This window comes from Mobula hypostoma, chromosome 8 (genome assembly GCF_963921235.1).
Source record: "Mobula hypostoma chromosome 8, sMobHyp1.1, whole genome shotgun sequence".
In the NCBI taxonomy this organism is placed as follows: domain Eukaryota; kingdom Metazoa; phylum Chordata; class Chondrichthyes; order Myliobatiformes; family Myliobatidae; genus Mobula; species Mobula hypostoma.
In genome coordinates, this window is record NC_086104.1 from 16,762,065 (window position 1) to 16,777,413 (window position 15,349).

A 15,349-nucleotide genomic window follows, 5' to 3' on the forward strand; every position below is an offset into this window, starting at 1 on the left:
ACTACACTGAGGCTACGTCCGCACTAGACCGGATAATTTTGAAAACGCCAGTTTCGAGCAAAAACAACAGGTGTCCACACCAAGCATTTTTCAAAATATCTCCGTCCACATTAGAACGGATATTTGGGTGAATCTCCTCCTACTGGACATGCGCAGGACACAGAAAACAAGCGAAGAGGAAATGGTATACTTGGTGCGCGTTTGTCCAGTTACAGTCTAGAAAAACTTTAAAGGAATTGCTGTTTGCTCTCGTGCAGGAGGACTTAAAACTAAAAAACAACAAATACTGGAGCGTATGGAGGCAACCGACAGGGAGTTCACAGACAGTATGACCTGGCTGATGACGAACATTGAAAAACTGACTAACTCTGTTGCATTAATATTATTATGATTATGAGGACACGCGGTCCCCTTTTATTGTCAATTAGTAATGCACGCATTAAGAAATGATAAAATGTTTTTCCAAAATGATATCATGAAAACACATGACAAACCGACTTAAAAACCAACAAAAACCACATAATTATAACATATACTTACAACAGTGCAAAGCAATACCGTAATTTGATAAGAACAGACCATGGGCACGGTAAAATCTCAAAGTCTCTCGAAAGTCCCATCATCTCACGCAGACGGTGAACCTCCAGCGCCGCCAACTTGCCGATGCAGCATCCCGGAAGCATCCGACCACAGTCCGACTCCGAGTCCGTCCGAAAACTCCGAGCCTCCGACCACCTCGTTGACACCGAGCACTGAGCACCATCTTTGCTGAGCGTTTCGACCACGGCCCCGGCAACAGGTGATTTGCAAAGCCGAGGATTTGGGGACTTCGTCTCCGGAGATTCTCGATCGCACAGTAGCGGCGGCAGCGAAGCGGGCATTTCAGAAGTTACTCCAGATGTTCCTCTGCGCTTCTCACGGCTGTCTCCATCAAATCCGGATTGTGCACGGCCTCCTAGTTACACATAATTGATATTCATTCGGAATGGCCTCAGGCCTTGTTAAATATATAAAGCACCTTGTTAAATGTATAAAACATGTCTTCATCAGTGTTATCTTGTATTTCCATACAACGTTACATTCGGCTGTTACACATCTATTCTCAGAGAAGTACTTGCATAAATAGGTAAACCACCTTCATACAAGCAAGGACAGAAATCAGGGCAAAATGAGTATACTTATTTATTTAGTAAGCTATGGGTCAAAGTATTTGGTGAGTACATTTCTAACTGCTCTGGCTTCAGTCTCATTGCCGTCTGTTCTGAAATCGTTAGGTTGTGTGGGGGGTTGCGTTCGAGAAAACAATGAAATGCGCTGCGGCCATCTGTTCCGGCACGTCATGACAGCGTTTTTAAATAGTCAAAAGAAGCTCACTTTGCAATTTAACTCTCACGCCGTTCACACCGACTGCGCGTTATAACAGTCGTCCGGCAGTGCTTGCGCAGTACCAAGCAGAAGCCGAAAAAACATTGTTGTTGTGATGTTGTCATGACAGCGTTTTTAAATATTTCTATTTAACCCCGTCCACACTAGAACGCACAACAATCGTTTTCAAATTTACACACTCTGGAGAGTGTTTTAGAAAAGCTCCGTTTTTGGGGGATGAAAACGCCGTTTCAATGTGGACGGAGGGTCAAAGCGAAGAGAAAAAGCTGTGTTTTCAAAATTATCCGGCGTAGTGTGGACGTAGCCTGAGATAGTAGTAAAGGAAGATAAAGCAGTGTGTGGAGTATAGCATTACAGTTCCAGAAAAAGTCTGGTGAAGGTTGAGAAATGTTGGCAGCGATTCATGTTATAGTGAAATTTGAAGTAGAAATTTATGCTGTTGTATGCACTAGTGATAATGTACATGAGTTAGACCTAAACTTGCCAAGGGAACTGAATTTCCAAGATGCAGTGAAATGCTTGTCTTGCATATAAGATTATAGGGTACATTTCTACACGGCCTTTTTGGTTTCAACATCCAGTGTGACATCCAAATTTTGTTCAGAGTGAATGATTGTAGAAGTCAAATCGAGACCGAAGCCAGGAACAGATACCTGACAAACATCACATTTCATGTGACGTTGGAAATTGGCCCAGCCAAAAACCTGACCTCTAGCAACAGTAATTGGGTCCAGAATTTCCTGATGCTGCAGTTTTGAGTCAGTTAGGAAATATGATATCAATCAAAAATTATACTGGTTCGTAACCAAGTGTTGTTAATGTTTGTCGTGGGTATTGCACCAACATGTTGTGATTAACTTTTGAGCTTTACAGCCCATTGTGGTGACTGGACGAATTATAGCACCTGGTAAAAAAAATGAAAGTATTATTGGTAGTTAACTATCATAGGCACAGACTGTATGAAACCCATGTAAAATTAAAAGAAGTTACTGGAATTTATCTGTGCCTTTCCTGTCAGGATGCCCTCATTGCAGGGGTCCCCAACCTGGGGCTCCTTGCTTGATGATACTGGTCCATGGCATAAGGAAGGTTGGGAACCCCTGCCTTATTATGTTCCAACCAATGAGGTACTGCTGGAATCTAGCAGCCGATTTGTAATTGGCAATATTTTATACATTGAAACAAAATAAATGTCACAGCCCCTATTCAATCACTGGCTGAGGCATAAATACCCAAGGAAAATTCCCCAGCTTCCCTTCATTGGGCAGGGCCTTAATTTAACCCCTCAACAACAGAACTGCACTGAAGCATCAGCCAGGGTAATTTTATTTATTCAGAGGTATGGCTTAGTAACGGGCCCTTCCAGCCCATGGGTCTGCGCCGTCCAGTTACACCCATGTGACCAATTAACGTAGAAACTCCTTACAGACAGGTTGCTGGCACTGTAACAGTGATACATTAACTGCTACGCTACCGTGCTACCCTAGGTGTTATCTGTCGCATAGGGTTCAGTCACATGATCTAAGGGTTTTGCCACAACCAAAACGCTGACTCTAGGAATTCTACAGAATAGAACACTTTGACGCAGGATGGTGGATATCCATAGGAGGGAGAGAGAGATGTGCACGTTGGACCCCACAATGTCAAAATGAAAAATGTGAATTCATAAACACAAGAGAGTTCGGCAGGTGCTGGAAACCCTGAGCAATGTGCACAGAAGATGCTGGAGGAACTTCACAAGTCAGGCAACATCTATGAAGGGAAATAAACGATCGAAGTTTCTGGCTGAGGCCCTTCATCAGGACTGAGTCTTCTTAATCTGACTTAATCTTCCTGTCCTGATGAACGGTTTTCCGCTGGAAATGTTGACTCTTTACTCCTTTCCATACATGCTACAAGACCTGCTGAGTTCCTCCAGCATTTTGTGTGTGTTACTTGTGAACACAGCAGAATTTCTTTTATTTCCCTCCTCTTTCTCCTTTTCCCCTCTGAAGGCATTGATTGTGTGACAGTTCCAAAGGCTCCTCTTGTTCTCCAGCCCCCTGCTGAAGTGACTCATATGTGAATCATTTCAAAGAAAAGGGGTGGGGGCAGCACAGCCCCTTCAATATCCACCTGTGTGCACTTTGAATCATTATTTTGTATTTTTAGCCTTCCCTAAGTCAAAGTGAGGAGTCCAAGTGTGACATACCTCCTACGCAGTCATGACAGATCTGCACTGCTAGGAAATCAGACGTGAACGTACAGTACCTGACTACAGTGATGCCAAAGCTGGTTGTGTGCTGCTGGATGCTGTACTGGGTTTGGGGCCGGCCCCTCCCATTGGTGCTGCCCTCCAGAGGAAGACGAGACAGACTGTGTTCGCCTGCAGCTGCTTTTGCTCGAGATGAGAAACTGCTGCGGGCTTGTTGTTGCAGAAGCGTGGCTCCTGGATAACATCCACACGCCATCAGTCTTCAGGCCAAGACACTCAGGAAATTGGACTACATTATCATTTTTCTGATATTGTTAATTACATGTGCTATTTGTGCTACGTGCTGTGTGTGACTGTTGGTACTGTGTTTTGCACCTGGCCCCAGAGAAGCCCTGTTTCGTTTGCCTGTCTTCATGCGAATGGTTGAATGAAAACTAAATGAACTCGAACTGAAGCTCAGGGAGTGATTTTAGGACCTCTTTTGCAGTAACAGGAACAACGATCATCGCTGCAACCTTGAAACTTTCTGATAATGACATTGACCCTTCGGCCCATTGAGTCCATGCTGGGACACAGCAACCCCATTCCCCCTTTTCTTTATTTTCCTGTGGCTCCACAACTTGTATTCCCTCACATGCCCATCATCTCCGCTTTTGCTCTGTCGCCACTTCCCTACGCTTAGAGATTAGCTTTATTTATCACGTGCACAACATACGGTGAAGTGTGCTATTTCACATCAACAATCAACACAGTCCGAGTATTGTGCTAAGAATATCGTAACGCTTCTAGCGCCAACATAGCTTGTTCATAACTCACTAACTCCAACCATACATCTTAAGAATGTGGGAGGAATTCTGAACACCTGGAGGAAACCCACACAGTCACAGGGAGAATGTGCAAACTCCTTACGGACAACTATGGGGCATCAAGCACAACTGGTGGTCACTGTGCTGTAAAGAGATTGCACTAACTGCCTTGCCTGTCACTTAATTTATCAATACATCTTTGGGGTGTGGGTGGAAACTGGAGCTGGAGCTGTTATGTTTGTCCTTGATAAAAAGAGAAACTTAGTGTGGGTAAAACTAACGCATGTGTGTTTACAGAATGGCTCCAGCTCGACGCGAGCGCGTGCGACCAGCTCACCAACGACACTTCCGGTTCCTGGTGAACCACCTGCATTGCACACTGGGATCTGACGTTCTTTGTTAGGTGCACAGAAGCAAAAGGATTCATTGGAAGAAGCCTCTCTAAACCTAACGCTGAGAAGAAAAATGTACTTTGTTCACACTTCTTATGTTGCTAGCCAAGGTTTGAAAATGAGGGCAAGCAGGTTACTTCTTAAAAATTATTTTTCACAGATTTATGAGTAGATACAATATCCAGTACTGCTTCCAAATGGAAACCAAAGGAAATTAGTCTCTGGGCACAGAAACTGAGTCGTAGATTCACGTGTGTCTCAGAGTGAAATCATGATTTCAATCTGAAATGCATGTGGTTTGCTCTTTAGCACTAACTTCCAGCCCAACTGTCAATTCTTAAGGTTTCAGCTCTTTATTCCTCTCCATAGATGCTGCCTGTCCTGCTGAGCTCCTCCCACATTTTGTGTGTGTTACTCTGAGTTGCCAGCATCTGCAGAATCTCTTATTTGAAATATTGTGGAATATTGATAGCTCGGGTTGGCTACTTGTAAGATTGGTTAATCGCCGAGCTAGGCACAATGTTTGCAGACATTTTGACTCCAGTTGAGATGCCAACATCAATGCGCAGCTGAGGGTGTTGTCTCCTCGAAATGCCAGCTTATCTCCTGCTCTGGGGTCCGAACAAATATTGATTAGACGTCATGATATAGTTGGCTGGTTCAAAACACTGTGAACACTTTGAATTTATTCAAGAGGATTGAGTCCCATTGCAACACCACAGACACAAAACTGGAAGAAGAAAAGTGCCTTTTCAAGACCTTTCAACAGAATAGATATTCAAGAAGCTTCATCTGAAGATAGCTCAAGGTCAGAATCCCGAATAAACAAACTGCATGATCGATGAGTAAAGGAATTGTATTGCTGTACATAAAGAACATCTTGGAAATGGCAGCATGGGAGATTAGTTAGGAAAATTCAGTCGCTAGGTATACATGGAGAGGTGGTAAATTGGATTAGGCATTGGCTCGATGGAAGAAGCCAGAGAGTGGTGGTAGAGAATTGCTTTTCTGAGTGGAGGCCTGTGACTAGTGGTGTGCCACAGGGATCAGTGCTGGGTCCATTGTTATTTGTCATCTATATCAATGATCTGGATGATAATGTGGTAAATTGGATCAGCAAGTTTGCTGATGATACAAAGATTGGAGGTGTAGTAGACAGTGAGGAAGGTTTTCAGAGCCTGCAGAGGGACTTGGACCATCTGGAAAAATGGGCTAAAAAATGGCAGATGGAGTTTAATACTGACAAGTGTGAGGTATTGCACGTTGGAAGGACAAACCAAGGTAGAACGTACAGGGTTAATGGTAAGGCACTGAGGAGTGCAGTGGAACAGAGGGATCTGGGAATACAGATACAAAATTCCCTAAAAGTGTCGTCACAGGTAGATAGGGTTGTAAAGAGATCTTTTGGTACGTTGGCCTTTATTAATCGAAGTATTGAGTATAAGAGCTGGAATGTCATGTTGAGGTCATATAAGGCATTGGTGAGGCCGAATCTGGAGTATTGTGTTCAGTTTTGGTCACCAAATTACAAGAAGGATATAAATAAGGTTGAAAGAGTGCAGAGAAGGTTTACAAGGGTGTTGCTGGGACTTGAGAAACTCAGTTACAGAGAAAGGTTGAATAGGTTAGGACTTTATTCCCTGGAGCGTAGAAGAATGAGGGGAGATTTGATAGAGGTATATAAAATTATGATGGGTATAGATAGAGTGAATGCAAGCAGGCTTTTTCCACTGAGGCAAGGGGAGAAAAAACCAGAGGACATGGGTTAAGGGTGAGGAGGGAAAAGTTTAAAGGGAACATTAAGGGGGGCTTCTTCACACAGAGAGTGGTGGGAGTATGGAATGAGCTTCCAGATGAGGTGGTAAATGCAGGTTCTTTTTTAACATTTAAGAATGGATTGGATAGATACATGGATGGGAGGTGTATGGAGGGATATGGTCCGTGTGCAGGTCAGTGGGACTAGGCAGAAAATGGTTCGGCACAGCCAAGAAGGGTCAAAGGGCCTGTTTCTGTGCTGTAGTTTCTATGGTTCTATGGTTCTATGGTGAGACTGTTTCAGCAACACAACATCACAGCTGCTCACAAACCGACTGCATCTTTGAGGAGGAATCTATCAAAACTCAAAGTGCAACAAAATGTGACTGATAGAACAAATGTTACCTACAAAATCAAGTGTAGTGACTATGACAAGTACTATGTTGGTCAAACAGGAAGAAAACTATCGACCAGGCTACACGAGCATCAGCTAGCGAGCAGAAGACGCGGCCTACGCTCACTAGTATCGGCTCATGAAGATGAAGAAGGGCAGCATTTCAACTGGACAGCAGCCAGAGCCTTAACTCAAGCAGGAACAAGAAATGAATGGAAATTTCTGGAAGCGTGTTTCTCTACATTAATGAACACATTGACATAGATCTGGCATAGCAACCTTGACGGAGAAAAGAGAAACAATGACGTCAACAATCAATGAATCGCCGGTAATCTCGGGATCTGGACAGCAAAGCAAACACTTCCAAGAAACCTCCCTCGAGGCTAACCAAACAGAATCTTCCACTGCTAAACTGTTCAGTGTTTTGAAACAGCCAGCCAGATCATGATGTCTATTCAATATCCATTCGGACCCTGGGGGAGTATATAAGCCGGCCTTCTGAGGGGACTGCACACTGATGATGGCTTCTCAATTGGAGCTGAAACGTCTGAAGACATTTTGCCAAGATCGGCGATGAGCCAAACTTCCAGGATCTCTTGTGTTTATCAATCCCAAATGTTGTATTTCATGTCCGAGGCAGTATTTTACACAGCGAGTGGTTGGCGCATGGAATGCTCTGCCAGGGCCGATGGTGGATACAGGTACTTTAGGGACATGCAAGAGACCCTTAGATAGGCACATGGATGAAAGAAAAATATAAAGATTTATATTAATTTAAGGATCAGCTTTACTTGTCACATGCAACATCAAAGCATACGGTGAAATGCTTTTACATCAACGAGCAACACGGTCCGAGGATGTGCCGGGAGAGGCCTACAAGTGTCACGATGCTTCGGATGCCAACGTAGTGAGCCCACAATTTAATTACCCAAACAAAAAAAAAATGTTAGCAAATCATCAAATAGGACACGGAGTCAAGGATTGCCATAAATTAACTAAAAGATTTATTCTTGCCACCTGCTTGGCACTGGTGCTTAGTGCTGGCAGCAACGTCTTATTCTCTCATGGGAGAGGGGATTTGCTGGCAAACATTTCTTGCCCTTCCGTAATTCCCATGGAACTATTTAAGGAAGTATATTGCTGTGGGCCTGTAAAGGGTAAGGGCAGCAAATTTCCACTTCTAGTTGGTGACAGTATACCAGCGTTATTGAATTAATTGAATTCAAATTCAGCATTTCTTGGTCACTCAGTAATAAAGCCAATTGGTTTAATCTGGTTTAATATCACTGGCATTATATGCTACTGGATCCCATAGGATAAAAACTGCATTAATGTTCCCATCATTGCTTGTGTTCTGGACATCCAAGATAGCAATAAACCTTCATCCTTTCACCTTTATGAATCTATGTTTTATTTGTAATCTTCTAGAAATTCCAGCTGTATAAAGATTGACTTTATTTGTCACATGTACATCGAAGCATACAATGAGTTGCTTAATTTTCACAGAAGAACAAGTCAGCGAAGATTGTTCTGGGCAGCCTGAAATGTCGCCATGTTTCCAGTGCCAACACAGCATACCCACAGCTCACTAACCCTAATTTTATATCTTTCAAATACGGGATGAAACTAAAATACTGGAGGAAGCCCATGGAGTCATGGGGAGAACGTACAAACTCCTGACAAACAGCAGTGGGATTCGAACCCCCGATCTTACACCTGGTGCTGTGAAGTGTTGAGCTAGTCGCTATGCTTCAGTGCCAACCCAAGCATAGTAGTACATTTGATTTTATCCTGAAGGTCTTGGTGCATATCAGTGGACTGAATGCCTGTGGCTGAGGCAAAGCTGTCACAGTACACAGACTGGAGGCTTTCCATTTCATTGTCTTGTCGTCAGACATCCCACCTCTCCCGGAAGTTCTGGGAGTCTCCCGCATATTGATAGCGGCTCCCTGATGCCCACAAATTATGTACAATATCCCAGAAATCGATTTTTGAGAGAGCGTGTGAGCGCGAGAGCGAGAGAGCGCCATGGCAAAGTGTTCCAAAAAAAGAAAATATAAAACATACTTCACCCCAGACTACACTAAAGTGTACCTCTGCTTAATAGGGGTCAAAAATAATGACAATGTTGCTCACTGCACTGTTTGCAACAGTGACTTTTCTATTGCCCATGGTGGGTTAAGACTGTAAAAGACATGTTGAGGTGAGTTTAACAGGTGTCATTCGTTCATTAGCATAGCTAACGTTATTTAAACTAGCTGGCTAGCTACTAAGGAGCTACTCTATTGCAGACATCCCACCTCTCCCGGAAGTTTCGGGAGTTTCCTGCAAATTGATGGTACTACCTCCCTGAAATGAGTTTTTGCAGGGTGGGATGTCTGTGTTGTTTTTGGTTGTTGATGTGTGCATTGCAAGTGGGGGTTAACACTGAAATGTCCTCATTTGGATTAAGCAGGTGTCACTCTGTGTCTACAGATGAAGGAGCTGGGTATTATTATGTACAACTGCAGCTGCCTGGCTCTGGACCTGCACAAAGTGTTCTCCGTCTATTGGCAGCTGGAGTATCGAGACACAGTGCCCAAAATCTGGTCAAAGAAACTATTCGCCATCTCCAGTAAGCATTCGCCTCTCAAGTTACAGCTGAACGAGGCTGAAGCTGAGGTCTACCTGGCTGTGAGTACAGTTTTGGTGTTTGTTGTTTTGGCTTTTTTCCATTGAGGCTGGGTGAGACTAGAACTAGATGTCATAGTTTAAGGGTGGATGGTGAAATATTTAGGGAGAACTTGAGGGGCATCTTCTTCATTCAAAGGCTGATGAGGGAGTGAATCGAGCTGCTAGTAGAAGTGGTGGACGCAGGTTCAACTGCAACATTTAAGACCATAAGATATAGGAGCAGAAGTAGGCCGTTTGGCCCATTGAGTCTGCTCTGCAATTCAATCATGGGCTGATCCAATTCTTCCAGTCATTCCTACACCCCTGCTTTCTCCCCATACCCTTTGATACCCTGGCTAATCAAGAACCTATCTATCTTTGCCTTAAATGCACCCAGTGACTTGGCCTCCACAGCTGCTCGTGGCAACAAATTCCACAGATTTACCGTCCTCTGACTAAAGTAATTTCTCTGCATCTCTGTTCTAAATGGACGTCCTTCAATCCTGAAATCATGTCCTCTTGTCCTAGAATCCCCTACCATGGGAAATAACTTTGCCATATCTAATCTGTTCAGGGAGCGGGGGATCTCATAGAATGTTTCTATGAGATCCCCCGCTCATACTCCCGAACTCCAGGGAATACAGCCCAAGAGCTGCCAGACGTTCCTCATACGGTAACCCTTTCATTCCTGGAATCATTCTCGTGACTCTTCTCTGAACCCTCTCCAACAGAAGTTTAACAGAAGTTTTGATGGAAACATAGATAGGAGAATTATGTAGGGCTATGGTCCATCCAGGTGAGGAGAGTTATGCAGGGCTGTGGTCCAGGTGAGGAGAGTTATGCAGGGCTGTGGTCCAGGTGAGGAGAGTTATGCAGGACTATGGTCCGGGTGAGGAGAGTTATGCAGGACTATGGTCCAGGTGAGGAGAGCGATGGAACTAGGCAGAATAATAGTTCGGCATGGACCAGATGAGCGGAAAGTCCTGTTTCTATGACTATGATAGAGCATCTAAACCGTTTGTGAAATCACTCATTGAAGGTGCTGTGACAGACTAAACCCAAGACACACAGAAACAGGGAAATATGTTTTTATTCATGCATTGAACCACTAGGAGAGAGCTAGCCCAGGAGAATCTCACTTTCCGGACACTCTCCTTTGTCAACACAAAGATAACAATGAACAATGAACTACAGTTCCAACCTCAGACTTTAAAATATAAAGTATAACATTTTAATAGACAATAGACAATAGGTGCAGGAGTAGGCCATTCAGCCCTTCGAGCCAGCACCGCCATTCACTGTGATCATGGCTGATCATCCACAATCAGTATCCAGTTCCTGCCTTCTCCCCATAACCTTTGATTCCGCTATCTTTAAGAGCTCTATCCATCTCTTTCTTGAAAGCATCCAGAGACTTGGCCTCCACAGCCTTCTGGGGCAGAGCATTCCATATGTCCATCACTCTCTGGGTGAAAAAGTTTTTCGTCAACTCCGTTCTAAATGGCCTACTCCATATTCTTAAACTGTGGCCTCTGGTTCTGGACTCACCCACCAGCAGGAACATGCTTCCTGCCTCCAGCGTGTCCAATCCCTTAATAATCTTATATGTTTCAATAAGATCCCCTCTCAGCCTTCTAAATTCCAGAGTATACAAGCCCAGTCGCTCCAATCTTCCGACATATGACAGTCCCGCCATCCCGGGAATTAACCTTGTGAACCTACGCTGCACTCCCTCAATAGCAAGAATGTCCTTCCTCAAATTTGGAGACCAAAACTGCACACAGTACTCCAGGTGTGGTCTCACCAGGGCCCTGTACAGCTGCAGAAGGACCTCTTTGCTCTTATACTCAATTCCCCTTGTTATGAAGGTCAGCATGCCATTAGCTTTCTTCACTGCCTGCTGTACTTGCATGCTTGCTTTCAGTGACTGATGTACAAGATCTCGTTGTGCTTCCCCTTTTCCTAACTTGACTCAATTTAGATAATAATCTGCCTTCCCGTTCTTACCACCAAAGTGGATAACCTCACATTTATCCACATTAAACTGCATCTGCCCACTCACCCAGCCTGTCCAAGTCACCCTGCATTCTCATAACATCCTCCTCACATTTCACACTGCCACCCAGCTTTGTGTCATCGGCAAATTTGCTCATGTTACTTTTAATTCCCTCATCTAAATCATTAATATATATTGTAAACAGCTGCGGTCCCAGCACTGAACCCTGCGGTAACCCACTGGTCACTGCCTGCCATTTGGAAAGGGACCCGTTAATCGCTACTCTTTGTTTTCTGTCAGCCAGCCAATTTTTAATCCATGTCAGTACTCTGCTCCCAATACTATGTGCCCTAATTTTGCCCACTAATCTCCTATGTGGGACTTTCTGAAAGTCCAGGTACACTACATCCGCTGGCTCTCCCTTGCCCATTTTCTTAGTTACATCCTCAAAAAATTCCAGAAGATTAGTCAAGCACGATTTCTCCTTCGTAAATCCATGCTGACTCGGACCAATCCTGTTACTAATATCCAGATGTGTCGTAATTTCATCTTTTATAATTGACTCCAGCATCTTTCCCACCACCGACGTCAGGCTAACTGGTCTATAATTCCCTGTTTTCTCTCTTCCTCCCTTCTTGAAGAGAGGGACAACATTAGCCACCCTCCAATCCACATCAACTGATCCTGAATCTATAGAACATTGGAAAATGACTACCAATGTGTCCATGATTTCTAAAGCCACCTCCTTCAAGTACCCTGGGATGCAGACCATCAGGTCCCGGGGACTTATCAGCCTTCAGACCCAACAGCCTATCCAACACCATTTCCTGCCTGATATAAATTTCCTTCAATTCATTCATTACCCTAGGTCCTTTGGCCACTATTACAACTGGGAGATTGTTTGTGTCTTCCCTGGTGAAGACAGATCCAAAGTACCTGTTTGAAATGAGTCAGGTAAATTTACAGAATTACATACTTACAATGGTAGCAGAATCTATTCGTATATTCAATACTGGTGTCTGTTCCAAATGCCTCTGAGTGCCAACTCCAGACACACAAAAGATACCCCTTTTGTTTCAGTGTTGAAAGACTGCTCCATGAATATACAACTAACCGGAAGGTTAAGCGACGAAACAGATCTGTTTATTTTATTTCGAGATACAGTGTGGAACAGACCCTTCTGGCCCACTGAGCTGCACTAACCAACAACCCACTGGCTTAACCCTAGCCTAAACGCGGGACAATTTATAATGATCACAGAACCTGCTAAACGTTCTGTCCTTGGAGTGTGGGAGGGAACTGGAGCACCTGGAAACACACGCACACCATGGGAAGGGCGTACAAACTTCCTTACAGAGGACGCCAGAATCGATCTCCAAGCTCTGTTAACTGCTACACTACCGTGGCACCTTAGTGTCTGTCCTGCACAATGTACACCTTTAACAAAGTTATAATGGGGGGGGGGGTGTTGAAACATTGACTCTTTATTGCTTTCCATAGGTGCTGCCAAACTGCTGAGTTCCTCCAGCATTTTGTATGCATACATCTATTGTCTTCCTTATGTAGTTTCAATAGACAGAATTAGAATATCCTACACCCAGTAATTAGTTTCTCTAAACCACAAAGCATCAGTTGGAAGTTCTCATTGTAATAAATCCACACCTCAGAATAATCCCAAGCATACTTTATAAGCATTAGTTACCGAGTGCAGCTGGATTATCATTGGAGGTCAGGCTTTCACATCTACTGGGTCGGGTAGTGCTGGCTTACATAGTGAAAGCCCCGAGCCCCATTGCTCTGTCTTGCAAAGACAATGACTGGACACAAAGACAATCACAGACTAAAGTGGGCTTGTCACTGGGGAAAAATCTAATTCATTGTTCTTCCACATACCTTAGTCAGCTGAAGATACCTGTTGTACACTGGCTTCCATTCGACCTTGGTAGGTTGAGCTTTGGTCCAGTCTGTGTATGGGGGGGATTAATATGCGCGCGTGCGCGCGCGCACACACACACACACACACACACACACACACACACACACACACACTTCTCTCCCCCCCCACCCCCCCTTGTGTGAGACTATTAGCCAAAGATGCTTGTTTCCAAAATGGACTCAAAAGCACAGGTGAGGTGAGTCAACATGGCACCTAAGACATTGCTCATACTTTAGGCAAAGTTCAAATAAAAGAATGAAACCTAGGCAAAGCGGTGATCAATATTTGATATTCTCTTGCAACTCTACAGCCCGCCTATTAAATCACACTTTTTCTTTCCCATTAGACTTCTCCGAAACTCCTGTGCCCCAACGGTCGCACCACAGACATCGATGCTGTTCTCAGTGTTATTGCCAGTGCTCAGAGATTTATACATGTAGCTGTCATGGATTTTCTGCCTCTTGTCAACAACACCAAAGATCAGAGGTTAGTAACTCACTTTCAGTTAGTAACACACTATTCCATATTCTCTGTAAATTTGCACTGGCTTTTGTTAACATTTCTTTAGATTGCCTGCACTGTTACTAAGCCATGAGGTTATGAGTTTAATTTACACTTGGTGATGAATTAGGGGCTGGTGAAGTTAAAGAATGTTTGAATATGTATCAGGATTTTTTTATCACTAAATTGTACGGTGCTGTACACAAGTCTTAGGCACATGTACAGTATATAGTGTCGCGATCCCCGTGACGGGAATAAAGAACCAGCAGAGATGGAAAACACTTTGGAGTCCAGTATTGCTATTAACTAATAATATTTATTAGTAACTGTGCAATACGGTAATATAAATGTAGATAAATCAAACAGGTTAGCAATGATTACATAAAAGTAAGTGTGGAATATATATGTATGAAAAACCAAGCTTCTTTAAGTCTAGGGGTAAAAAGATACAGTGTTACGATGATGAGTAAAGTTCAGTTCAGTTCGTGCTATTTAGCTGAGTAGTGATGGAGAGAGAGAGGGGGAGAGATTTGAGTCTTCAGGTGAGCTGACACCATCGATCTTCTTGTCGTCCTTCGAAATCCTTTCAAAGTCACCGACTGTGACTTTAACAAAGGGGACTGGTTTTCTGTGGTGGAGCTATCCCCTAGGCAAGGGTGGACATATGCACAACTCCCCACCAGTCAACCCTTTTCCTCTTTCCACTGCAAGAGCGATGGATCAATCCGCCTGATTGATCCTCCAAAACCCATTTTTTCTGCGGGCACAACAATGCTCATTCAGTGTCCAAACAAGTGTCTGAGGTCTGTATCATCTGACCTCCTATTTATCTCACCGTACTGAGCATCAACTGTCATTCAAATAACTCCTCCTTCCTCCCTCTGTGAAGAAATGCAAGCAGGCAAAAATCCTTGAAGAAAGTGTCAACAACCTGCCGAAAATCATAACATCGAGTGTCCATTAAATAACACTGCCTTTGGTCACCATAGCAACTTACGAGCTGCTCGGTGCTGTCTCCAACTCCAACTCAGTAGAAATCCAAAGTTAATTCCAGTGCCTTAAAGTGACAGTCCAATAGTTAAAATTCATCTCTCTCTCTCTGCTACAAACGAGCTATCGATGTTAAATAACTCTCTCTCTCTTTTCAAAAGCACAGTTAATAGGGGTCATCGAGCACAGTTTGTAGGGGTAATTCAGGGTCCCGTCACGACAGCTAGGGTGCCTAAGACATTTGCACAGTACTGTAGTAATTTTATGTGTTGCACTGTACTGCTGCTGCTGAAAAAAGAAACAAATTTCATGACGTGTGAGTGATGATAAACCTGGTTCTGATATGG

General features: G+C 43.8%; 1 protein-coding gene across 2 annotated transcripts in view; it reads left to right on the forward strand.

Annotated features, from left to right (window-relative positions):
• The window catches only part of LOC134350386 (inactive phospholipase D5-like), a 174,407-nt gene that overhangs the window by 72,047 nt on the left and 87,011 nt on the right, over positions 1-15,349 (forward strand). For both annotated transcript variants that reach the window (XM_063055517.1, XM_063055518.1), the window contains exons 6-7: positions 9,403-9,600; positions 13,858-13,997. In XM_063055517.1, coding sequence (XP_062911587.1) covers positions 9,403-9,600; positions 13,858-13,997 — 338 coding nt within the window. The remainder of the gene's footprint in view (positions 1-9,402; positions 9,601-13,857; positions 13,998-15,349) is intronic.